Source organism: Rattus norvegicus, chromosome 11 (genome assembly GCF_036323735.1).
Source record: "Rattus norvegicus strain BN/NHsdMcwi chromosome 11, GRCr8, whole genome shotgun sequence".
Taxonomy (NCBI): domain Eukaryota; kingdom Metazoa; phylum Chordata; class Mammalia; order Rodentia; family Muridae; genus Rattus; species Rattus norvegicus.
The window spans coordinates 65,270,301-65,297,115 of record NC_086029.1 but is presented as its reverse complement, the minus strand read 5'-3'; the positions used below and the strand labels follow the sequence as shown (position 1 = coordinate 65,297,115).

General features: G+C 37.4%; 2 protein-coding genes across 11 annotated transcripts in view; one reads left to right on the top strand and one right to left on the bottom strand.

Moving 5' to 3' along the window:
* The window catches only part of Dzip3 (DAZ interacting zinc finger protein 3), a 70,125-nt gene extending 59,199 nt beyond the window's left edge, over window positions 1–10,926 (bottom strand). For 5 of the 9 annotated variants that reach the window (XM_017598153.2, XM_063270532.1, XM_017598155.2 and 2 more), the window contains exon 1: window positions 10,762–10,902. The gene's annotated coding sequence lies outside the window, so the exon portion shown is untranslated. Of the gene's footprint in view, window positions 1–3,379; window positions 3,445–4,578; window positions 4,846–10,761 lie in introns of all 9 variants that reach the window. The other 4 variants (XM_063270531.1, XM_017598152.3, XM_006248289.5 and 1 more) reach the window with 4 other exon arrangements.
* A 275-nt stretch (window positions 10,927–11,201) lies between these two features.
* The window catches only part of Cip2a (cellular inhibitor of PP2A), a 30,792-nt gene continuing 15,178 nt past the window's right edge, over window positions 11,202–26,815 (top strand). Inside the window, 11 exon segments of one of the 2 annotated variants that reach the window (NM_001427687.1) lie at window positions 11,202–11,349; window positions 14,117–14,264; window positions 15,915–16,027; window positions 17,197–17,291; window positions 17,965–18,061; window positions 18,459–18,581; window positions 18,702–18,847; window positions 20,810–20,885; window positions 21,149–21,370; window positions 22,708–22,867; window positions 25,767–25,908. In NM_001427687.1, the coding sequence (NP_001414616.1) occupies window positions 11,248–11,349; window positions 14,117–14,264; window positions 15,915–16,027; window positions 17,197–17,291; window positions 17,965–18,061; window positions 18,459–18,581; window positions 18,702–18,847; window positions 20,810–20,885; window positions 21,149–21,370; window positions 22,708–22,867; window positions 25,767–25,908 (1,424 nt within the window). In that variant the 5' untranslated portion in view covers window positions 11,202–11,247. 2 annotated transcript variants of the gene reach the window in all.

The window sequence follows — 26,815 nt, the reverse complement described above, 5'->3', positions numbered from 1 at the left end:
CTTATCTAACTTTGATGATAAATGTATGTGGATACTAGTATATACACACATTACACACACACACACACACACACACACGCACACGCACACGCACACGTACGCATGCACGTATATATAAACTCATCAAGACCAATTTGTACTATTTAAATACTCATGGAGATGATTTAAGATCTCACAAAGCTACTCAGGTTAGCTTTGAGCTCATTATGTAGTACAGGCATTATGATGTCCCATGCGTAGGAAGTGGTTCTGATGCTTTGATTGGGAATCTGAGTGTGAATGCTAAAGGTCCTGTTCTCCAATTGGTTTTTGATCAATCAATAAAGATGCTAGTGGCCAATGGCTGGGTGGAAGAGGCAGGACCTCCAGGTTCTCAGGAAGAGAAAAGAGAATTTGCCATGTTTCAGAGGGAGAGAGAGGCACCTGCCCTGTGAGATCTCAGGTAGAGTGGCCATTGGCTGCTTCCCTGACTGGGCCTAGGGTAGCAGGCAGGAGATTAGAAATGCAACTAAACTGAGGGCAGATTTAGGGTATTGAGCAAGGAGAAGGTAACGGGGCAACTAAGTTGAGGGACGATGCAGAAGTGTTGAGCTAGGACTAAAAGTAACTGAGTAACTAAGGTGAGGGCAGAATTCAAGGTACTGAACTGAGAGTAAGGTAAAGGCACATTAGCCGGGAGGCTAAGAAGTGCCCCGTCACTGAGCTAAAAAGCATATTAACAATAAGCTAGTGTGCCTGTGTGCATCTTTCATTCATAGATCCAAGGGAACTAGGATGGTGGTTGGAAGTATGTTCTGCCTGCAGATTAAAGTGGGGTAGTAGAAAGCACATGCTACACTGTGACTGAAAGCCTGCAGTACTACACAATGTTTGATTATGGTTTCCTTGACCATTTTCTTGGTCCATAACCCTCTTGCTATATTAACTTCACAGCAGAATTGCTAGATGAAAAGACACATCATTGAGTTAACTGATGCACATTGTTAAATGGCTTCCCATAGAGGAGTATCAGTTCCTGCTAAATTATAATTCTAACGGTATTGAATTTTTTCTTTTTACTATAAAAATGCTACACAGCCACTTTTCTTCCAAGATCATAATATACAGTTCCATAAGAGGTGAGATGTGATACATTCTTGTATATTCATTCTCTAGCTCAAACATCAAAGAATTTTTGTAGATCTTTCTCCACTCTCTTCCGTTTTAAAGACAGTCTCACTCTGTAGTCCTAGAACTCACTACATAGAGCACGTTGGCCTCAAAGTCAGATTCACATGACTCTGCCTCCAAAGTGCTGGCATTAAAGATGTATGCTACAATGCCCAGCTCTTTGTGGATGATTCTTGAAAGAGCAAAAATTTGCAGACAATATGAATGAAACAATACGAGACTAAAGTGTATTTTTGACTATTTAGTTAGCTCTATTCCAAGAACAACTTTTCTAAAATTAGTCCCACTCTATCTCTTTCATGAGTTGTCCATGACTTTAGATTCAGGACCCTCTGGTAGGCTGGCTTTCCTTTTCTGATCCCATTGGTAAACTCAGAATCAACATAGCATGTAAATGTAAGCTGTTCCTAGATGCTCAGAACAAGAAGATATAATGAAAAAAAGAAAGGGAAGTGAAAAACACCAATACAAATACAACAGATCTCCATTTCTTTCCTACAAAGCACCAGACATGATAGTGCCTCATCTGTTGCATTAGAACACTTTATTTCAGTAACTAGGTAGGTATTTTCTCAAACAGCATATTTGATACACTCAAGATTAGTAAGGTCTCCTTTAATTAGTAACTGTGGAGATCATAGGAAAGATTTATGTAAAGAGGGAGGAGAATCTTTTAGTTACAAGGTAGAAGGCAGAAATCCTCTCTAAGCCGTCTGTACTAAGATGAAAAAGGGTGAGAATTTGTAAACCAAAAGACATTTATATGCTGAATTTAAGAAAGGCTGGTAGCTCTTCTGCCTGATTAAAATGCAACATGAGACAATCTGTATGGGGAAACTTCCCAGAGAGCAGATTATCAATGTTGAGAAGGTAAGTGCAGGTAACAGCAGCAAACACATTTTGCAGCCTCTGCTGGGAAGGCGTAAGTGCCTAGCAACCAAAAGGAAGCAGCCTAGACTGCAATATTACCAGTGTCCTACTATAATAAGCAGAGATATTTAACTTTCTAGAAAATGTCAGAAGAAACCCTTAAAGTCAGGATTAACATAGGAGAAAGGATGATATCCAGATTCTCCAATACATTCATTTCAATATTTTCCTATCGTAGGAAGGACAGTGTCTTCCCACAACTGAGACTGCTTTTTGGCAGAACTTTTCAGCCTCCTGCTTGACTGGAAGGTAAGCTAAAGTGTACTCCCAATTTACTGCACACCTCAGCCATCAATGGTTTTATGCACAGGCTGCTTTTCACTGGCAGAAGAACAAATGTTAACTTTATCAGTAAAATGCCTTTCTTATTTCCACAGACTCTCAACCCTCATTTTTATTTACAGATATTATACCAAACTCCTTTATTCATTTGTAAAAGTGGCTTTGGTTCCCATTTTTAAGGCCTTAATTAGCCACATTAAAGTAGACAACTATTTATACTATTTATACTTTAAATATTTAAGTTATAGCACTTGTCACTTCCCCTACATTGTCTTTGTAAAAGTGCACTCAAATATTCATCTTGACTAAGTTACCTACCCAAGCTGTAGACTAATTTTCATTAAGATCCCACTTCAGAGGGTGTGCAAAGGCCCCCAAGTTCTCTACCTCCCCACGCTGGCTCTTACAGAATGCAGGTGGAAAACTTATCAGGATAGAGAACAATTAAAGCAGACTTCGCACATCTCAATGCTAGTGGCTTCAAAATAAAGCAATTTAGGAGAAAATTTTATTAAGAATTTTTCATTTGTAAACTTAACTGCCTCCTGTCAGCCCATATTGTCAACCAATCTACTTCAAAATCTCATCCTCTGGAACACAAAACTATGCTGGATTGAGAATGATTAAATTAAATGAATATATTGTGCTAAGAAGCTTAAGTAGTTGACATAGAAATAGTTTGTCCTCAGGAAGAAAAATAAGATCATTCTAATTATGACATTTATACAAGTACAGATAATAAATAACACGTCTGGAAGAAAGTGAAATGACAAATTATCTCCTTGGACCCACTTTGCGATACACAGATGTGCTCTCTTAAGCATAGTAGTTATCCAGCTTTATCTGAAATTAAAAAATATTCTGTATGTCTGTTTATCTGAAAATGGAAATAATGAAACCTGTACTTTATGATGTTGTAAAAATATTTGGCCCTATAAAACACGTTTCTGCTACAACCATTTTCACTACCATAAATCATAATCAACATCGTCCTTACTTCACTGTTTAGGTGCACGGCAAAATTAGTTCATGTTTCCTCCATTCTTCTGTGATAGGAAAGCACTATTGTATAGGAAGCAATGGTAATAGTGAAATTTAAGAAATGAGACAAAAATTGCTTTTCACATATATTATATATGGTATAAACTGCAATGTAAGACTCATTCTTTAGCCCTTCCCATTTTCCTATCAAAACACAAACATCTATTATCCTCTGAGCCAGTGTATCATTTTTTACGAGAGTACTGCTTATAACGTCTCTTGTTCTGAGTTTGACACTGAAGAATTTTGCTATTATAGAAATGCTGCCTTAAACAACCTTGAATAGACAACTTATTAATATTTCAATAGTTTATGCCAGCTTTAAACATACTCTGGAAGTTTATGAGTCTGTTGACAAGGAGATTCTGACACTGCTAGGTTGTTAATTTTGCTTAATTTTACCAAAGGAAAAAACTAAAACTCCTCAGACACGAGAAGTGATAGCTACTTAAAAATTCAAAGTCGAACCCGGTGGAACAGGCCTATAATCCCAGAGACTCAGGAGGCTATAGCAAGAGGCTCTCAAGCTGGAAGTTCAGCCTGACAACTCAGAAAGGTTTTTTTTCCCTAAAAAATTTAAAAAGTAGAGTGACAATGGAAAACTTGCTAAGGGCAATTAAGACGTTTAGTGATGGGAATTCCTTACAAAAATATTGAAGTATTGTAATATTGATTAAGTATGCTGGGAAAACACCAGCAGAGATTCTTAGTGGTTCTTAATGTGGTAAATTCCTTTTGCTTAGACTACTTCAATGAAGAACGACAGGCTGGTTTCCTATAGGGCAACTGAAATTTCCTCAGTTCCTTAGGCTACAATTCCAGAGTCAAGATTCCACCAGAGTGCCTCAGCTCACCCCCCCCCCCCAAAAAAAAGATTCCACCAGAGTGAAGATGTTACCGCAGTCAGCTTTAGTACTAGGTTGCAGCCTGCCAACTTCTTTAGAAGGGAAAAAATTCAAACTACATCTGTTTTTTGTTCATTTTCTTTGAAAACCATATCTTGTTATATAACCAGAGATGATTTTAATCTCAGATTCCCAAGAATCTGTTGAAATTATAGGCAAATACAAACAGATCTGAGTTATAAACATCTTTTATTCTATTTAAAGATAGCCAGTTGATTCTGCACTTACATAGTCAAATCTATTGAATTACCTTTTTCGTAGCAAAATAAAGTATTGGACAAAAAGCAATTTAAAGTTTATTCTAGCTTACAGCTTGAAGAGATACATTCCATCATGGCAGGGAAGGTAGGACATTTAGAATCAGAAGGCTGCTACCCAGTCACACGGCATCTGCAGTCAGGAAACAGTGAATAGGAAATGGGGGCAATAAAATGTCAAGGCCTGTACTCAGTCAGCCACCTCTTCCAGCAAAGCTTTATCTCCTTTATTCCATAGCCTTCCCAAACGGCGCCACCAGCTGGGGATGAAGAGGTGAAGGGATACATGAGCCTATGGGGATATTTTATATTCTGATCACAGCATCTACATGATAGGAATATTTAATTTTAGTATTTGTAATATACCTATAATAGATATATAGGTTAAGATGTCATGGGGAAAAAAAACCTGTCTATTTACCTACTCCTCAGTTTAAAATACTTATAAATAGCTCTACCAAAAGCATGTTGTTCACATATATAGATGGGAAGCAATGGATAGAGCAAATGAAAAATAGAGTGTCGTTATAGTTAGATAATAGTGACCAAAGGGAAATAAGATATAACAAAGGAAAAGACAGCAACAATCAAAGGAGTGACAGACCCTCATGCACTTGGCTTTCTTTCTATCTATAACAAGACCTACCTTCCATCTACCTCCTACTTGCTCCACCATGTAAGAAAATTGAAATGCAAAATCCATGTTCCTTCCACTATTCTCCATGACTTCTAGACATACCAGACTTTATATAAGCTAAGTATGCAGATTGAATTCAGCTAAGTCTGCACATACACAATCAGAAACAAAAGTATATGAGCTATTATTGTCCAGCAAATAATATACAAATATAATTAATTATATATAATATTTCATAGTGAACTAGTCATATTCACCTTTGCTAGGCATTTTTCTTATTAAGAAGTAAATCAGAACACTTAGTGCCAAATACTACCTGTGGTACTGGAATGAATAATTCAAACCTATCTGAATGAACTCTCAAAGTTAACTAGTTTTAAAAAAGAAATAAAAATTTTATTTGATCATACATCCCTAAAGCACTAAAAGCTTGAGAACATACTGAAAATATTAAAATCAATTAACCTGTTAATTATATGTAGGTATTAAGCTTACATAAAATGAATAAGAAAAAAACCTAAAATTTTACTATTCCTAGAATTTGTCTATATAGTTGACATATCCACTGCTTGCTTAAAAAATCTTCTTGCTTTCATTCACAAAATAAGAACCTACTCATTTCATAAACTTAACTAGAAATTTTACTCTATTCAAAGAAGCAGGTCTTAAAAAGTTTTAAAATGATTATTATACTCTGACATGTTCGTCTCTTGTATCTTTAAAAATTTGTGTTAATTGTGTGAAACAAAAAGTCAAGGCAATATTTGGATTGTAATATATAAAATTTGATATGAAGATGGGGGAAACACTTATTCAAATCGTCAAGACCTCTACTCTTAACACAGATTTGAATTCTGTAAAATGTATGGGAAGAAAAGTCATAACTACATTTCAAAAGTGAAAAGTGAGTTTTATGGCTTGACCAATAAGGATAGCTAAATTTTAATAATTCACAGTTGGTAAAGGAAACAGAATAGTCATATAACTCTTATTAAAAGGGATACTAGATATATGTATTAAGTTATTCCACTGTTGTTGCACGAACATGGTAAAAGATCATCAATACACAATATGGCCTCAATATGATTTCGTAAATAACAGATATATGATGATACTCCGGTTTTACATGGCACATACTATTAAGCTTTTTTTATTATGAATACTAATGGTAATGAAAAAAGTATGGATCAGTAAACACATGAATCACTAGTAGTTTATTTGTGTCATGCATAACAGTATGTGCTAGTTTCATATGATGTTGCTGTGTAATGTGTTGCATTATGACACTGTGGCAACTATGGTCTTAGGAAGAGATCATTCAGCTTTCAGTTTAGTATAATGTTACTGGACCAGCATCACACACACATCAATGTTCAAGCATCATTATGGGGATGTGCCTGTTATGTCAATGGAAGAGATAATTTTTTTGTTTTTCTTTTTAGCACTTTGGCTTTGTAATAAAGGCTAATATTTCTGAAAAAATAGGAATAATATTCTAGAAATTTCATATAACAGGCTTTGAGTAAAAGATGAAAAGCTATCTTGGGTAAAGTTTACTACCAGTATTTGAAAAGTTATTGTTGTAACAGGGACATGGTTCTAAATAATCACCTGCTTCAATACCTGCCATTTGCTACTGGATTTCTCTGCCATCAATGTTTAGAACCTAGGTAAATGAAACATTTGTTGTATTTGCTGTTAATGCCTATGAATAAACCCCTTGTTTTGGAACCTAGGTAATGAAACATTTGTTCTATTTCCCATTGATATGTACTAATAACCCCCTTGTTTTAGAATTTAGATTTAAAAAGAAACATTTGTAATATCTACCCACTATATAATTCCTTATTTTAGATTTGGCCCAGTAGAATGCAAGTTTTGCAAGTCAGAAGGTCATTTGTAACCTGACATAGCTTAAACACTCAAATATTCATTTAACAAATGTTACCTATCCTGCATACACCAAAAGTTGTAAAAGCAGAAGATGCTGGTAAGTACATTAGGACTGTTCTACTAACCAAGGCTTCTTTAGTGGTCAACAAGCAGTAAATAGGCTCTTTTAGAACTAAGATGGCCATTAGCAGAGCACTTTCTCTAGCAGCCTCCTCTTAGTCAGCTTTAAGGTTTTTCCATGTCTCTCCAATCTCTAAATACTTAACTATTTTGAAGTTTAGATTTAAGAAATTTTTCTATCCCTATTGACCTCTATAGAATTTAGCCTTGAAGCTTTGATTTCTTTCCATAATAAAACAATTAAATATCTTTAACTATTAATAAATTTAATATAATACCAACACCTCCAAATGGACTTGTTGACATAATATAATCCCACAAAATAAGTGACTAGACATAATCAAGCAGCTTTAACTTAAATCCAACTAACTACAGTCAACCCCCAAACTCAGACAAGAAATACATCATTCTGATTTTTTAACTGTGTTGTTTCTTACTACAAATCATCTCTCTAAACTGCAATCAAAATTTATAACATTTCAGTCTTTTACACCATCCTACCCCTCTTCTCTGCATCTTTCACTCAAACACATATTATCATTCATAATTATTTGCCTCATATACTACCTATATCTCTAATTAAAACAAAAACTCTACTTGGGAAAAAATTTACCATTGTGTTCTCAGAATCTACATAACTATTCAAGAAGTACATGATAGAAGGATGAATGAACAGTGGGTCTTTGGTTTGTAGAATGATCCCTATAACACAATACTCTAGAAATTCTACAGTTTATAAACACTGTAATCAGTGCCTTCATTCAGACTGATTTAATATTAAATACTGGTTATTTTAAAATTTGATGTTACTATTCAGTATTGAAGTCAATACTTCTCATTTCTTACAAAACTAAATCAGCTAATGATCCATAACTTGGACTTTAAATACTAAGCAAGCACTATTTCTTTCATGCTTCTTTCCTGCATTATAAATTCAAGAGACTAGGCAAAACGTAAACCACAGACAGTAATAAAATCTTAAGGAAGGATTTTATGCTAATCCTTGAAGAATGAGTAAACTGGCTTTCATCTAGAATGTATTCCTAGTAACATTCTATTGTTCCTAGTAACACTTAACTCCCCGACAGACTTCAACCTCTGTCCAGGCTAGTTTTTATGTCAACCTAGAGTCATGTGAAAAGGACCTCAGTTGAGTCTCTGAAAGACTGGACACTAGACAATCCTATAAGGTAGCTTCTTAATTAGTGACTTCTGTGAGAGGGCTCAGGCTGAAAAAGCCACAATTAGCAAACCAGTAAGCAGCACCATCCCATGGCCCCTTCATCTGGTTTTCCTCAATGGTCTGTGATTCGAAATGCATAAGCCAAATAAATCCTTGCCCTCCCAAGTAGTTTTTGGTCTTGGTGTTTCATCGGAGCAATAGAAACCTTAACTAAGACAAACCCTTTGAAATATTTGATGAATACTTAGCTTGTTAATATGATTTTACATATTTTAACACAAAATAAAAGACCATTGCTTTAGCGAGTGTCTTTAAAAATTCTTGACATAAAATATTGAAAACACACTATAAGCTGATATAACAGAACATGCTAGGTATCCCAGCACTTTCAAGAGATAGGAAATACAGAAGAGTCCAAAATCATTCCTGAGTAAGTAGTGAGTCCAAGGCCACCTAGGCTACATGAGATTCAATCTCAAAAAAACCACATATATCTTCATACATACACCTATAGAAATGTACTACACGTCCAATTTTTACAAAACGGAAAAAGAACAAGTAATGACTGTGTGTATATCATAATTAACAAAGACAAAAACAAAAACCCTGGTAATTCTGGAACAAAAAAAGTATTAACAAAATGCAAGATAGTGCCTGTAAAGTTAGTAAAAATCAATAAAGTCCTCAAAAGCAGAACAAAGGAAACTAGAGTCAAAATGGAAATCTAAAATTATAAGAGACTGAGGGAATAATAAATATAACTTTATATCAATAAAAATTTAAATATGGAGAAAGAGTTGACATTTTTCAAATGTAGTCTACAAGGGTTTAGAAAACCAGAAATCAACACTTGCTATTCTATTGATGCAAGTTCTATTAATATACAAGCTATGAAGCTTAATTTTACAGGTAATTTTGTTTCCTAATTCCATGCCATTAAAAACAGGTGAAACTAATTTAAGCTCCACCTGGCACACATCAAAGTATTTCCTCAAGACTCTGTGTGTGTGTGTGTGTGTGTGTGTGTGTGTGTGTGTGTGTGTGTGTGTGTGTGTGTGTGTGTGTGTGTGAGAGAGAGAGAGAGAGAGAACGAGAGAACACACGAGAGAGAACACACGAGAGAGAGAGAGAGAGAGAGAGAGAAAGAGAAAGTGAGAGAGAGAGAAAGAGAGAGAGAGAAAGAGAGAGAGAGAGAGAGAGAGAGAGAGAGAGAGAGAGAGAGAGAGAGCGCGAGCACACAATTTTCCAGTGAGGTCTATTCTGACCTTTTCTTTTCCTGTTCTGATCACCATTATTCTAGATTGTTTTTTTCTCCTTGGCTTATTACAGTCTTATCACTAGATTGTTAAACCCAATGTCCACAGACTAAGTATATAGTGACCAGAACGGTGTCCATTCCAGTGTGGAAGCTCAAATAAGAATTGATTGAATAAACTATCATGTAAAACAGACTACTCTTAGTTTTCACTTCACGGAAAGATTGAAGCGGTAAAATGAGACACAAAGAGAAAGATGCAAAAATATTTATAGGCAAACTGGCTCTACGTTTTATTGATGATGCATTTCTCGTTTATTAGTGAGTTACAACAGTACTTTTCAATTTAGACTATTATTAGATGGTTGCTTCTCTGCAGGCAGCACATCCTCATCTTTGTTCTGAGTGACAGTCAATCCCTAGTCCGTTATATGTAGTTGTTTAAAATGGAATGAACGAATGCACGAATGAATACATTAGCTACAAATTCTTACGTGAACATCTCAACAGCACAATCATTTTCAGTCATCAGTTAGCTTTACTTTTATTGCTTCATATCAAAATTGGTGACGTCTTTAAAGGGTACCCATGCAAACGAGAAAGAAAAAAAAAAGCGTTTCCCAAATTCACACATTTCAGACGTTCTTAGTCAAATGGGCATGTAGTATATTCCACAACCTAGCTTAAGCTCCTAAACCAGTTGCTGACTCACTTCGTTATATATCCGTGCACAGTACCTTTGATTAAAAAAAAAAATCTCAACCGTGTCACTTTTTTTTTTTTTTTGACGCCACAGAAATGTGCAAAATAATCATGCCAGACAAGAACAAACCCCTTATCCTATAGAAATCAACGCTGATGCGAATGAACACATTCGGGAGCAACTCCGGGGTGCTCTCTCTCTCTCTGTCGAGTCTTGAGAAATCGTATTGTAAAGCCACGGCTAACTTGTCACGGGAACCGGGCCGCCACAGGCTTCACCCCGTGCAAGTCGTCTGTGGACACAAGGGACCGGTGCTGGAGAGCCTGAGGCCCCTCCCCCGCCGCGACAAACCTAAGCCCCACAGATACTGCTCTGAGTTCCTCACCGTGTCTAGACTAGGGGGAAGCGACCGTGTCTCGGGCTGAGGCTGAGGCACAGACGGAAAGCAGACCCCGCAGCGCAAAGGCCGAGGAAAGGCCCGGGGAACAGAGCCCGCGCGGCCCAGGGACCCCCGTGCATCCCAGAGGCCCTCCACAGGTTGAGCAGCACTAGCGTGTCTCGCGAGATCCCGCGTCTTCGCGGACCTCCAGCTGAAACCTCGCGGCCTCTCGGCCGAAGGGGGCTGCGGAGGTGGGGCGGGGGGCGGCTCCCAGCCACCTTCCCGCAACCCCAGCGCCTTGAACCTAGGCCCACCCTGCCAATCACAGGCAGCAGTCCCGGAGACAGCTCAGGGACTTCCGGAGTCCGACCGGAACAGGAAGCAGCCGGGTGCGGGAGGGGTGGAGCTTAAAAAAATCAAAAAAAGCGCGGCGACAGCTGGATACCGAGGCGAGCTGCTGGGCTGTTGTCGCTGACAGTCCAGCCCGTCGGCATGGATTCCACCGCCTGCTTGAAGTCCCTGCTCCTGAGCATCAGTCAGTACAAAGCCGTTAAGTCGGAGGCGAACGCCACTCAGCTTCTGAGGCACTTGGAGGTAAGGAGTTTTGGGGCGCGAGTGGGTGTCCCCTTCAGTAATCCCGTTATTGTTGGGCTGGCTAGTGGCGGTCTGGCCCTGGACAGCCCTGCAGCCGCTTCGCTGTCCTTGCACTGGTGATGCTGTGCGCTTCGGGTGAGTGCCAGGAGGGGACTGTGGTCTTGACCCGAACTAGGAGGCTTCAGGGTGCAAGCGATCGCAGTGTTTGTGTGCGTGTGTGTGACTGATCTTTTTTAAGGTGCTGATCACTGTATGTGTGCGTGTGTGTGTTTTACTGATCTTTTTAAGGTGCTGTATTAGTCAGGATTCTCTAGAGTCACCGAACTTATGGACTATCCCCGTACATTAAGGGGATTTATTGTAATGACTTTAAGTCTGCACTCCAACTAACCCAACAATGGGGAGCTGTGGATGGGAAGTCCGAGAATCTCATAGTTGTACACTCCCACGAGTGTTTGTTTCAGCTGGTCTTCCGTATAAACTGGAATCCTGAAGAAGTAGGTTCCAACTAGCAAGTTAAGCAGGCAAAGAAGAGTGAGGCTTCCATTTTCCGTTGTCCTTATGTAGGCCTCCAGTGAAAGGTATAGACCATAAAGGTATGTACCATCACACCTGGATTTGCAACTCGCTCTTTCCTGGCTGGCCTTGAACTCAGGAGATTTACCTCAATCTGGGCCTACGCTTTTCATGGCTGCTATGCCTCAAGATCTGGATCAAAAGCATATCAAAAGCATGTCATCCCATGTCGATTTCTGGCTCTGAAGACTGTGTCTTCCAGCCTCCAGATCTGGGCAGGTGTGCCCTCCATTTCTGGATTGTAGTTCATTCCAGATGTAGTCTAGATGACAACTGGGAATGGCTGTCACAAGTGCCTATCTTCTAAGTCCATTTGGTTGCTTTTGCTGAGTATTGAGCAATCAGGGCAATTCATTCAGGTTACATGTACTAACAGGACTCCTATTTATATTATGTGTAGGTACAATTATGTAAGTATTCCACAGATCCAAAAATCGTTTGTATTTTTTTCTCAGGACTGAACAGAATTATGAATGAGTGCAGTCCAGTCCAACATTTTTATTACTATGGTTGAATCCAATCGTCATTTATAAACCTACCAGTAGAACCATTAGGTCATAAAGGCTTATGTCCCCCTTTTTGTTATTTTAATATTCTTTAAACACGTTGTGTATGTGTGATGTATGTGCATGTGTGTGCAGGACCCTCAGAAGACAGAAGGCTCTATTCCCTGGAGGTGGACTTGTGAGCTGCTTGAGGGGCCGCTACTCGAAGTCAGGTTGTCCGCAAGAGCAGTCCATGCACCTATCTGCTGAGGCATCTAGCACACATTCAGTATCATGTCACACTGCTAAAATAGTTTTCAAAAAGACTAGCATTTTACTTACTTGCAATGTATTGATTTTGCCATCACCCAACCAGGTACATCCTTAGTTCTTAGTAGTTACCTTTTATGAGAGTAATACTGTGTTTTTGATGTCACAGCACCAGTTTCTGAGGATACACAAATGTATATTGTGAGAACAGGATTAGTCATTCTTCTGAACTGCTGCTGCCATAGTGCGACTTTATAACGCCACACAAAACCTATAATTTGAGCCATTTCATTCATGACAGGCCGGACAAAGTTAGCCTAGTCTGGTATTTGATGATAGTATTTCATATCACTGACCATGTGACTAGTTTTTAAAGGAATAGATTCAACTCTTTGGGGTATAAATCTGAGTTGTGCTTTTTTATCATCAGTGTAGGCCTCAGTTTGCTCAAAAACAAATCGAGTCAGAGCACCCATCTTATAGACCAGGTATAGAGCACTTAGGTCAGTGCCATGGCCAGATTAGGTGCTATGTATTAGCATTAAAACAAACTAGTTTCAGTTAATAGAAATTGAATTTTTAACCTCGTGTTAACTAATTACTACATGCTAGACTATTGTTGAGTTACATGTTTGGCACTAGTCGTGTTTAAAACAGAAAATGTCTTTATCTTCTAGAGAGCTAAATATTAATAGATGAAAGAAACCATGTTCAGAAAATTGTTGATTCCAAGATAAGTTAACAGTTTGTGTGATTTTTTTTTAAAATTTGGACATATTTTTCCATCTTTCAGACTAATTAAATAATGTTACAATACATTCTACTAGGGAATAGGTAATGTGAAACTCCCAGAGCAAATCTTGGTAAGAAAATGGAACAGTAAAAGTGAGATACAGAAAGAGGTATTAGACTCTAGTAATTAGAGGGTTACTGAAGCAGTCTGCTGAGATGTGACCTTTAGTATGATGATGCATTAGTCTAATTCTAAAATAACATTGTTTGACTAAATACCAGGTTATAGAGAATCTCCCTCACTAAAATAACTGGATTGAAAAGTAAAAACTATTAAAAACTTTTATCTGTGCTCCATTTTAAAATATTCTTTACTAATATTTCTATATAATCCCCTAGCTTCTAGATTCAACCTGAAAGCAGTCATTAGCTGTCCATTGGCTTCACATTTCATTTTCAAAATAGATGGAGTGAATATACTAGACTTCAGAATAATAAATCTAGTTGGTTCTAGTGCACATCTTAGCCTGTGTTCAATATCATATAGATAATATAGGTAATTCAGCAGGAGGAAGAATTCTGTTTGTGCACAGAATGAACAAAAGGTGTGAATTTTCTAAACTGGGAAAGAAGGTCTAAGTAACACTTTAGAAAATTGATATAGAAATTGCCGGCCCTTAACACATTTGCTTCCTGTTTTATAGGTAGTTTCTGGACAAAAGCTCACACGACTGTTTACATCACAGCAGATATTACCAAGCGAATGCTTGAGCTGCCTTGTAGAACTTCTTGAAGACCCAAACATAAGTGCTTCACTGATCTTAAGTATTATCAGTTTGCTGTCTCAACTGGGTAATGTATTCATGGTTTCTTTTTCTGAGTTTGGAAGACTATGAAAATATTTTTAAAAGCCAGATAGAATTATAGAATTTCTTAAAGAATGATTTACATTCAAAAGATTAATTGTAGAACCTTTTAGAGTTATTATTACAGATCTCTCAAAGTCCCTCCAGACAGACAGAATGATTGATAGATAGATAGAGATAGATAGATAGATAGATAGATAGATAGATAGATAGATAGATAGCAGATATATAGGCACATGTATATTATAGGCACATATAAATAATCATGTTTTAAAATTATTGGGTCAAAGAATCTGCCATATATCAAAGACTTTCAGGTTCCACGGAAAAGAATGCATTTGGGAAATGACATTCTATTGAATGTTAAAACAACCAGAAGCCACATGAACGTAGTGCCAATGTTAAGGAGATCAACTAGAAAGACATATCTACCAATCAGTTATTCTTCTGTGATAAACTACATTTAACTTAGAACTAAAGATAAACTATAGTAGCTTTTCTATTCCTTTTATGTTTCATTTTAAGTCCATCTATTAGTCATTCCCCCGTTGGTTTGTGTGTGTGCAGAGGTGTTGGATACTTTTATATATGGTTATAATATTCAGGTATGCTTAGTATTCAAGTTTTAGCAGAGATAGACATTGCATTGTTTAGCAGAACAATCAAAGTATTATTGATGATAAATATTCTGATTTTGTATTATCCTTTAAGCTTCTTAGCATTTGAAGTCTATGGAGCAGAATCTCATTCTAATTGATCTTAATTTAAATAATTGCATATTGACAAGTAGCTGTCATATTATACATCACAGATAAGAGTAAAATGGTGTTTTTTATTTATTTTTTTTTAAAGCTTTATTTATTTTATGAGTACATGTAGCTGTCTTCAGACACACCAGAAGAGGGCATCAGATCGCCATTACAGATGGTTGTGAGCCACCATGTGGTTGCTGGGAATTGAACTCAGGACCTCTGGAAGAGCAGTCAGTGCTCTTAACCGCTGAGCCATCTCTCCAGCCCCTGTTTTTTATTTGTTATCCCAGCCTTTCTTATCCTTTTTACCTTTAGGGATGCAATCTTAGTTAATGGCTTGATATGTATATTTCTAATTTAAATTAATTAAATTAATATTTTTTAAGTAGTAAGCTTTATATTTTAAGTATTTGGGTTCATAAAAGAACTTGAAATGATAATCTGACTGCCCATAGCATGTAACCCAGACTGAGCTGGAAGTCAAATTTCTCTTGCCTCAGCCTAAGTGTGATAATTATAGACATATATCACCAGCTATTACATTATTTTAAGAGCCAAGTTTCTATACATATGTAAAACAAGTTTTTTTCTTTGCTATTCTATGTAGAAAACATTTGTCCTTTGAAATTAGTGGGCATTAAATAAAAGAAGAAATCTGTCTTAACCACTGTGGTAACTTAATCCTGTAGCCTCGGCACCCCAGAGGCTGAAACAGGAAGAATTGCCATGAGTTCCAAGCCAGTCTGGGCAGAGTGACTCAAAACACCAAACTAAACAGCTAGCTCATGTGATATCAAGATAATATAACAAATTATTTTACTTTCGTTGAATGATTTCTACATGTAAGAGTGATATATTTTATGCCATTTTATTTTAACTTTCAGCTATAGATAATGAAACCCGAGACTGTCTTCAGAATATCTACAATCTGAATAGTGTGTTGTCGGGAGTGGTTTGTCGGAGCAGCACGTGCCACAATAATTCAGTGTTTTTACAGGTATACAAATCCTCACGTTCACTGTTACCTGGTCTCCCTTTTTTATCCTCAGACCAAAACTGCTAACACCTTTTACTGCTGTGTTACAGTTGACTTGATGACAGCGTGATCATATACAGTTCTTGTTAGATCTGGTTGGACACATACTCACTGTGTAAATATTTCTTGAGAAGGGAACAGAGGAGACCAGATCTGCATTATTACCACTTTAACTTAAAACTCACTTAAAAACAAAGATGTGTGCATTTTGAAGTGTGAACTATTCGTCTTAAAATTATAATTTGGGTTGGTATGTAGTCTCAGACTATTGAAGAAACATCATAACAAAATTTAGAGCTATGGTTTAGTCTTTGTTAGCATAATTTGAAAACTCTTGCACCCATCATTTTATTGAATCTAAAACGTGATCATCTGCAAGAGAAGGAAAACATGACCAATTAAACTGACATGCAGTTATAGAGATAACATATAGGAGGAAAAATAGATCCTCAAGCTAATTCAACCACAAGTTTTAATGTAAGTAAGGGAACAGGGTAGATGATTCTGGTCAGCTTTGGTTCCCACAGCCGAGCACTTAAAATGGTCCATCTGATGAGGGAAAAGATGTATTTATCCCATAGGTGGTTCAAGCCCATGCCATCTACATAACCATAGACCTGTCAAAGGCTTTTCTGGCAAGTGGGAAGGGTAGGATGTGATCATACCTCAGGTAAGGTCAGAGAGATACTGGGACCAGGTTTGTTCCTTTTAACACTTTGCACTCTTGAGAACTACGCACGGGGTCACATGGGAAATACATCATACCTCCAGTGACCTAAAAACCTCTAGTCAGGCCCTAACTGCCAGAGACCTGACACCTCCTATAATTCCCTCCTGAGGAACTAAGGTTAAATCACAGAACCCACCCTTCATGGACACAGTTAGGTGCCACTCAAACTGTACCAATGATAAGGCTTGAGAAAATATATGTAGAAACAGATAAACTAAGAATGACTTCCAAGGTTCTTAGGATATATATTTCAAATAAAATTAGAATTAGGAACTGGCCTGGTTCTTGTTCTATTTGGTTCCTCAAATGATGTGCTCAAATGTGTGCAGTAGTCCACTTTTATAAGTAGCCAATCTGTTTTCATGCGTTTGTTTACTCACAATTATTTTCTCAATTTCAGTGCATTCAACTGCTGCAGAGATTAACATATAATGTCAAATTCTTCCACTCTGGTGCCCATATAGATGACTTAATTACATTCTTGATTGGTCATATGTAAGTATGCAACAAAACATGTACTTAGATAATTTGTTGTCTTATTTTTAAACTGAAACTATGTGGTAGATATTTCTCCTTGAGTAATGTTGTCTAGCTTAAAAATAAAGATTTACTCACTTCTTTATGTGTATGTGTTGTACCTGAGAACGTATTTGTGATACACCATGTGTGCCTGTAGAGGACAAAAGAGAGCTCAGGCATTTGGAGCTGGAGTTATAGGCAGCTGTGTGCTGTCCAATGTGGGTGCTGAGAACAGAACTAGGGTCCTCTACAAGAGCAGTAAGTGCTCTTAACCTACCGAGCCATCTTACCAACCGTGCTTTCTTGTTTTTTAAACTAAGATCGCTGTTTGTTTACTCCACTTGGCTGATTTCAAGGGTTGAGTATATAAAGCAGGTTTAATTTTCATAAGTAAAATGTAACAACTTAATTTAGAAAGAAAAATATTAATCAAGGTGAACATTCTATCCCCTTTACAGGTGATCATGATAAACTATCATAGTCATTCTAACAGTTATTTCTGTATTTCTGTGGCACAGTTAAATAGGATAATTTAGTTTCAAAACATAAATAGTATTATTCAGATATGTTCATCTTGTTTTTACTTGTTAGAAGGAACTTAAGTACTGACTAATGAGAGTGAACACCATGCTTTCTGTTTTTACAACAGTCAGTCTTCTGAAGATGAGCTAACTATGCCCTGTCTAGGACTGCTGGCAAATCTCTGTCGGCACAATCTTTCTGTTCAAACACAAATAAAAACTTTGGTAAGTTGGGTAGTAACTTCCCTAAATTCTCCCCAAGTTTCTTAATTTGCTTTTTTAAGTTTGCTTGCTTGCTTTCTTTTTCTTTCCTTCTTTCCTTCCTTCCTTCCTTCCTTCCTTCCTTCCTTTCTATTTTTTTTTTTTTAAACTTCCATTGCTGACTGTGAAACCTGGGGCTTGCATATGCTATTTGGGCACCTTTACCAGAAAAAGAAAACTTTCTCCTAGATTCTGTGTATATCAAACAATCTTTGAATTTCTACTCCTCTCTGTTTAAAAATATTGTTTTAGGGCACTCATTCTTTTAAAAATTAACAGTCATGCATTGAAAAGTTCATAATAATGTTTAATAAGTTTGTCCACTGCGTACACTTGTAATTCATTTTCTTTTCTCCTTCAGAGTAATGTGAAATCTTTTTACCGAACTCTCATAAGCTTCCTTGCACACAGCAGTCTGACTGTGGTTGTGTTTGCACTTTCAATATTATCCAGTTTGACACTCAATGAAGAAGTGGGGGAAAAGGTACTTTTTTTTCCTATTTATGAAAATAATTTTGAGTTCATAGTGTTTGACATTTTAAAATCACTAAGATGTTAACTTACAGTTTCTTGTGTCTAATAAAGTTTTCCCAATTTTCCAAAGCTATTTCATGCTCGAAACATTCATCAGACTTTCCAACTAATATTTAATATTCTCATAAATGGTGATGGTACCCTAACAAGAAAGTACTCAGTTGATCTACTCATGGATCTCCTTAAAAATCCTAAAATTGCTGACTATTTAACCAGGTATGTTACTTATCCATAACACATTTTACTTTCAGATTATTTTCAATGTTGTGTACATGAGTGTTCTTCGTGCCTGGTGCCTGTGAAAACCAGAAGAGGATGCCTGGCACTGCAGTAGGAGACATCTAGGAGCTGTGTTGTGGATGCTGGGAAGTGAGCCTAGATCCTGTGGCAGAGAGCACTCCCAGTGGTTAAACCATCTCTCCTGCTCCATAGCAGTGACGTCTTGTCTCTGGGTGCTTCCTGTCACATTTGTTTTGAAACTTGGGTGCATTTATTTTTGAAGACTTCATTGCATCAGAGACTTTCTTGTAGATTTTCAAAATTGTTTTGCAAATTATTTTTACTTAGTTTTTATTGGGTTTTGCCTACATGTATGTGCACCATGTATGTGCCTGGTGCCTGTAGAGGCTAGAAGAGGCTATCACACCACCTAGAACTACAGCCATGAGTGCTGTGAGCTCCCCAGTGTGGGTGCTGGCAGTTGACCCCTACACCACAACCATCTCTCCAGACCTTGATTTTATCATCTTATTTCTCAGTGCTTAAGTTGTATTGGAATGTTAAATTAAGAAATTACTTCGAAAAGTTAAAGTAACTCATTTCCAAATAAGAAAACATTTATTGAGCACCTGCATTGTTCAAAGAGTGAGAAAAATTGAGTCTTGGCACCAGTAGGAAGTTAAATAATTCCTGATTTTCCAGAAACAAAATCAAGAAGTTTAACAAATATACCTAGAGGAAAAATTACCACAGATAGCTAGAGTTCTGAAAAACAAGACACATTTTCTTTAGCATTTCATCTTTTACTAAATGTCTGTGATAAGATTGTGTATCAAGTCAGTAGTTCATGGATAAGGGTATTTTGGTTTTCCTTCAGAATACCTTCTCTTTGGTTATCTTATTTTTGTCTGTTGTGAGCTTTTCAGTATCCATGTTTCTATTCTAGCAGTCACATAACGCTTACTTAAAAGCTTTGAGGTAAATTGAAATTGTCTTTTGGATATGCTCCCAGGAGGGCAGAGAAGTGACTCTGCATAGCATCGCTGTGAGATTGCACCATCACCACTCCTTTCAGGAGAGACCCCAAGACCTCCATCAGCTCTTGTTTGCTGCCATACATGAGTTTGTTACAACCTCAACCCTGAGTCTTTCTGCAGTCTTAACAGTCTTGGGTTTCTAATGAGATATGAGAAAAGCAGTGTTTTCCCTGAGCCAGACCCCATAATTACTCTGTTAGCTTCCTTTCTTGATTCCTCCATTGTCTCACTCACGTATGTGTCACTTCCTCTTGATACTGTTCATGCACAAGCTCACTTTATCTTTGTTTCAAATCCAAAACCCAAGACAAATTCCATCTTCACAGAGCTCCCTCATACTTGCACACCTAGACAAATGTGTCCTTATGTGTTCATACTTTTCTGTTCTTAAACATTTTATTTTATGTGCTATAAGCCTCATCCTGTCATCTTCAGCGGATTCAACACTTCCTAGTCACTTTTCACACCTTTTATTTACCCGTGTGTTCTAACTCTAACTTTTTTCCATCATTCTGTCACTTTGGTAGTGTTCAAGGTAAATAACCAGATCCAAGCCTTGGCCACACTGCAGCTTTATGCCTGGCCCCTTAGAGTGCTAGACAGTGGCCGGAAGCTGCAGCTGCAGTCCAGCCCTCAGATCATAATGGTAAACAACCAGCTACCCACCATGTACTGCGCTGCTGTGCTCTGAGGTTGCAAACAATACATTTTTACATGGAGTAGTTTAAGTTGAGGTGGGTTTGGTGGTATAAAACTGTCACAAATCAGTGAATATCTATGTAGACATTGTAAAGACATTTGGTGTATCATTTTTCTAGCTTGAGAGTTGCGTACTTGTGCATAATAATGTCCTGATCGAATCATGTTTTCCTTGCCTACAATTCTTCCCCTTTTGTCACTTAATGCATATTTTTAAACCTAGGTATGAGCACTTCTCTTCATGTCTTAATCAAGTACTAGGGCTTCTAAATGTGAAAGACCCTGATTCTTCTTCAAAGGTATGTAAAAGCATGACATTTTATTTTATACTTTTTAAAACACTGAAACGCGTAGGAAAATCTAGATATGCTGCCCTCTGTATATTTAGAAACTGCTCACACTCATGTAACCAATATTGAAATCAGAATGAGAGCATCGCAAAGTGTAAGCGACTTTACATTTTTCTTTCAGAGTGTTGTGTGTGGCATTTTCCATGTGATCACATGCTTTGTCTCTTAAAGTCCAGTGAAGTTGTATTTAATGAAGGCTTTATATTGCACAGGTTTTAGAATTACTTCTTGCATTCTGTGCAGTGACTCAGCTGCGCCATGTTCTCAGTCAGATGATGTTTGAACAGCCTCCATCTGGCAACAACATTCTGGGAAGCCGCTCTCCTAAGAGCTTAGAACCTATTGTGGCGCTACTTCGCTGGTTAAGCCAACCCTTGGATGGAGCTGACAACTGTGCTGTGTTAGCATTGGAGTTGTTCAAGGAAATCTTTGAGGTAATGGAATGATTAAGTGGACTTTTGTACTTTTGTGATGATCAGTTAACGTATTTCATAACTTTCATGTTAGAAGCTTTCAGTTGTCCACACATGGGATAAAATTAACAATTATAAACAGGACTGTCTGGAATCCAACTACTAAGGTTTTCTCCTGCAAACTTACATATATCAGTTTGGTCCATGTTTTTACTGAATGCTTTGTGTGTATTTGTTTTTGATATACATACATACATACATACATACATACATACACACACACACACATACCTATGTACATACATATAGTTTGTTAAACAGTATGTGAATTCTTGTGTAGATATATGTGCTTTGGTTGTCTTTGTCTCAGATTTTGTCTACTGTCCATTCTTCTGTAAAATATGGGTCTTAATTAGTAAAATGAGACCAAGCATGCAGACAGCGTGTAATAAATACATTTAGAATGAAGACAAAGAATCTTAATCATGTTACTGGGCATTATCTGCTATTTACCAGCTTTTATTCACTTTTAGCCTATCCTAGTCTGACACATTTCTTTCTTCTCATAATTGGATTCTATGCACAATACGTATATGAGTGACTAAGTGTATTTATTAAAATCTATTCACAAACTGGTTTTGGTATGTTTTAAAGCTTTATTTTATGTATATAAGTACATGGTTAATGTGGTCAGACACACAGAAGAGGGCGTCAGATCCCATTACAGAGTTTGTGAGCCACCACTATGTGAGCAGGCTGCTAGGAGTTGAACTCAGGACCTCAGAGAGAGTAGCTGAGCCATCTCTGCAGCCCTGCTTTCGGCATTTTAACTTGATCCTGCTGTACCTGATTTTAGAATTTAAAATTTTATAGTTTTATACTATTTATAAAGTTAGTTAATCTCTTACTATTTTAATTACATTTAGCAAATTTAGGATATTGTTATTAAATACTAAACATATTTAGAATAACATTTAAATCATGGAGTTTTTTTTTTGTTTTTTTGTTTTGTTTTTTTTTTTTGGTTCTTTTTTCCGGAGCTGGGGACCGAACCCAGGCCCTTGCGCTTCCTAAGCAAGCGCTCTACCACTGAGCTAAATCCCCAACCCCGAGTTTTTTTTAAAGTGTCTTATTTATAAAATCTTTCAGATTGACTTGAGGAAAAAAGCCAAAATAGGTGTGAAAACTGGCTAAAATAGTGAAATGTAAAATGTAGTTTTAAAATAGGAGACTTAGATAAATGAATATTGAAATAAATGTAAAAAAATTCGATGAATATATTATAGTTCAATCATGACTATTTTTGTGTTACATGTTGCATCTTTATTTTTAATTACACTTGATGGTTTATCTTCTAGGATGTCATTGATACTGGTAATTGTTCCTCAACTGACCGTTTTGTGACCCTTCTGCTTCCTACAATCCTTGATCAGCTTCAGTTCACAGAACAGAATCTGGATGAGACCTTAATAAAAAATAAATGTGAAAGGATGGTCAAAGCCATTGAAGTTTTATTAAATATCCTTTACTATAATATAAAAGTATAAAAACTCGTTTTTTTCTCTATTTGTAATCTCTTTTTCTTTTTTTTTTTAATTTTTTATTAGATATATTTCTTTACTTACATTTCAAAGGTTATTCCCCTTCCCGGTTTCCTGTCCATAAGTCCCCATTCCCTCCCCTGCCCCCTCTCCCATAAGGGTATTCCCCCTATACATCCCCTTATTGCCCCCCCCCCATATTCCCCTACACTGGGGTCCAACCTTGGCAGGACCAAGGGCTTCCCCTTCCCTTGGTGCCCCAACAAGGCTATTCTCTGCTACATATGCAGTTGGAGCCCTGGGTCAGTCCATGTGTAGTCTTTCAGTAGTGATTTAGTCCCTGGAAGCTCTGGTTAGTTGGCATTGTTGTTTTTATGGGGGTCGCAAGCTCCTTCAACTCTTTTAATACTTCCTCTAATTACCCGCAAGGGGGTCCTATTCTCAGTTCAGTGGTTCGCTGCTAGCATTGACCTCTGTATTGGACATGCTCTGGATGTGTCTCTCAGGAGAGATCTTTATCTGGTCCTTTTCAGCATGCATTTTTTTAGCTTGGTCCATCTTATCTAGTTTTGGTGACTGTATATATATGGGCCACATGTGTGTCAGGCTCTGAATGACCATTCCTTGAGTCACTGCTCTAAACTTTGCTTCCATATCCCCTCCTATGGATATTTCCTCCTTTTAAGAAGGAGTGGGAGCATCTGCATTTTGGTCATCTTTCTTCTTGAGCTTTCTGTGGTCTGTGGATTGCATCTTGGGTAATTCGAGCATTGGGCTAATATCCACTTATCAATGAGTTCATACCAAGTGTGTTTTTCTGTGATCGAGTTACCTCACTCAGGATGGTATTTTCTAGTTTATTCCATTTGCCTATGAATTTCATGAAATCATTGTTTTTGATAGCTGAGTAGTACTCCATTGTGTAGATGTACCAAAAATTTTTTTTTTAATTCATTCATCTGTTGAAGGGCATCTGGGTCCTTTCCAGCTTCTGGCTATTATAAATAAGGCTGCTATGAACATAGTGGAGCACGTGTCCTTTTTATATGTTGGGGCATCTTTTGGGTATATGCCCAGGAGAGGTATAGCTGGGTCCTCAGGTAGTGCAATGTCCAATTTTCTGAAGAACCTCCAGATTGATTTCCAGAGTGGTTGTACCAGTTTGCAATCCTACCAACATTGGAGGAGTGTTCCTCTTTCTCCACATCCTTGCCAGCATCTGCTATAACCTGAGTTTTTTATCTTAGCCATTCTGACTGGTGTGAGGTAGAATCTCAGGGTTGTTTTGATTTGCATTTCCCTGATGATTAAGGATGTAGAACATTTCTTTAGGTGCTTTTTGGCCATTCAATAATTCTCAGCTGAGAATGTTTTGTTTAGCTCTATACCCCATTTTTTAATAGGATAATTTGGCTCTCTGGTGTCTCACTTCTTGAGTTCTTTGTATATTTTTGATATTAGGCCTCTATCAGATGTAGGATTGGTAAAGATCTTTTCCCAATCTGTTGGTTGCTGTTTTGTCCCAATGACAGTGTCTTTTGCTTTACAAAAGCTTTGCAGTTTTATGAGGTCCCATTTGTCTATTACCTCATGTTAATATCAGAAATAGTGTGTTGAGGGACTAGATAGATAGTTTAATCAATAAAATACTTCCCCTGTGAGCATAGGGACTTAAGTTCAGTCCCCAGTTACCACATGAAAATATCAGGCAAGCATGATGTTGTGGGCTTGTAACCTCAGGGCTGGAATTGCAGAGACAAGGATCCCAGGGGTTTGCTGGCCAGCAATCTAGCCTAATGGGTGACCTATAGTCTTATGAGAAACCCTATTCAAAGTTGATGGACTATGGTTCTGAGGATGACACCGCAGGTTGTCCTTTGGCCTCCATATATGCATGTTTATATGTGCACACCTGCACACAAACATGTATGAATATCCACGTATATCTCCAGGAAAAGGATATTGAACTCCAACAGTTTCAAGAATATTGGGGAAAAAATCTGCAGTTTCTCTATGTTCAATGCTTAACTACATTTAGAACTCATTGTTTTTTTCTCGATAAATCTTTGTTTGCGTGTGCCTACTGCAGAGGATCAAACCCAGGACCTCAATAGTAGATCAAGCACTGTAGTATATATTGAACTGCATTCCCAACCCAATAAGACATGACCATTTCTAAAATAGCAGTTTGAGCTTTAAAGGTGTACTCTGTGCTGAATCTGTGGTTTTGATATTTACTGCTCCTGTGAGTCTTTGGTTGATGTACTGGTGCATAAGGAAATACTAAGAGCTTTCATGATGTGATACTTAACACACCCACCTGTTTCTAACATGTAGCCAAGGCTGGAAATCACCGCTGTAGAGGCATACAGTTGCTCTTTTTTTTTTTTTTTTTTTCCCGGAGCTGGGGGTCGAACCCAGAGCCTTGTGCTTCCTAGGCAAGCGCTCTACCACTGAGCTAAATCCCCAACCCCACAGTTGCTCTTTTTAACCTTAAAGTATTTCATATTTGAACTTTTCCTCTGATAGATATTCATAGTGATTTATATATCATGAGAAAATAACTCCCAGTACTGCGTCTATTTAAACACTGTAATCGGTGCTAGCATAAAATAAAATAAACAGCCAGGGAAGAAATACCCTTTCTGTGGATTTACCTTGTGTCGGACACTTGTATGAATCCATTTCTTGCTATTTACCAGGCACTTTAATACTTTGGAATTCCACTTGTATAATATGTCTTAAAGCAATTGAAATAATTGCTCTGTATTGCAGCGATGAGGTAGTTACTTGGAATTATTTTGAATATTATAAGTTATGTATGGCACACACTGTATACCAAGTACTTGGATGTCTGTATCTTAACCACATCTAACCTCTGTGTGGAGATGACACTCTGAAAACGCATGTTGTGAAAATACTGACTACCATGAAGTGCAGCATGCTGATAGAGCAGCAGTTCACATATGGCAAGATTGACCTGGGCTTTGGAACAAAGGTAGCTGATTCTGAACTGTGGTGAGTATCTCAGGTCCAAAATGCAGACTCTCAAATGTATTTACCACATTTAAGAATCCTCCCTGGTTATGTTTTGTTAACTCAAAGGAAAACTTTTTTAATTCTTCAATAAAAAATTCAATTTATGGATTGTATACTTCTGAAAGGTTTTGACATCTGTAGGTTATAATTCTTTTGGGCTTTTATTTTTCTGTGTATATGAAAGGGAAATTATAAACCCTGAATATTTCTCTTCGGAAACTTCCTTTTGACATTGCCTTGGTAATTTAATTTTTGCTTCATTTAATCTTACATTTTTTAAAGAGAAAAGCATGACAAAATGGATTTTTTTAAAACAAGAAAACCAATCCCTGCTGAAAGCTACTTAATAACAAAGACAGCTCTTCTCCTTCATACATCATAGCTTTGGTTAGAGGTAGACGCTCACTGAGAGTAACGAGCAGTTTATTTATGCCTTTCCTCTCCAGAGTAAGTCCTCCTAATGAATATTTATTGAGAACCTGATAAATTCCAGACACCATAATTTGTTCACATTTCCATAAATGGCATAGCTGTCAGCTGTTGTATTTTTGAAGAACAAGAATTATCTTCACTTGTAAAAGTTTTCTGGTACGTGTGTGTGTGTGTGTGTGTGTGTGTGTGTGTGTGTGTGTGTGTGTGTGTGTGTGCATGTGTGTTGACTTGGCCACAGTATGTGTAAATGTCAGGACAACCTGTGGGAGTTCCATGAATTGAGCTGAGGTCACTAGGCTTGGTGGAAAATACCCTTACCTATTGGGCCATCTCACCAATCCTTTTTTTAACTTTTTCAAATGCAAAGTAGAAGGAGTGCATGGTCATGTATTAGTCGATCCCTACAGATTACTTCAGGTTTTTGGGTTTTTTGTTTGTTTGTTTTTAAAAATAC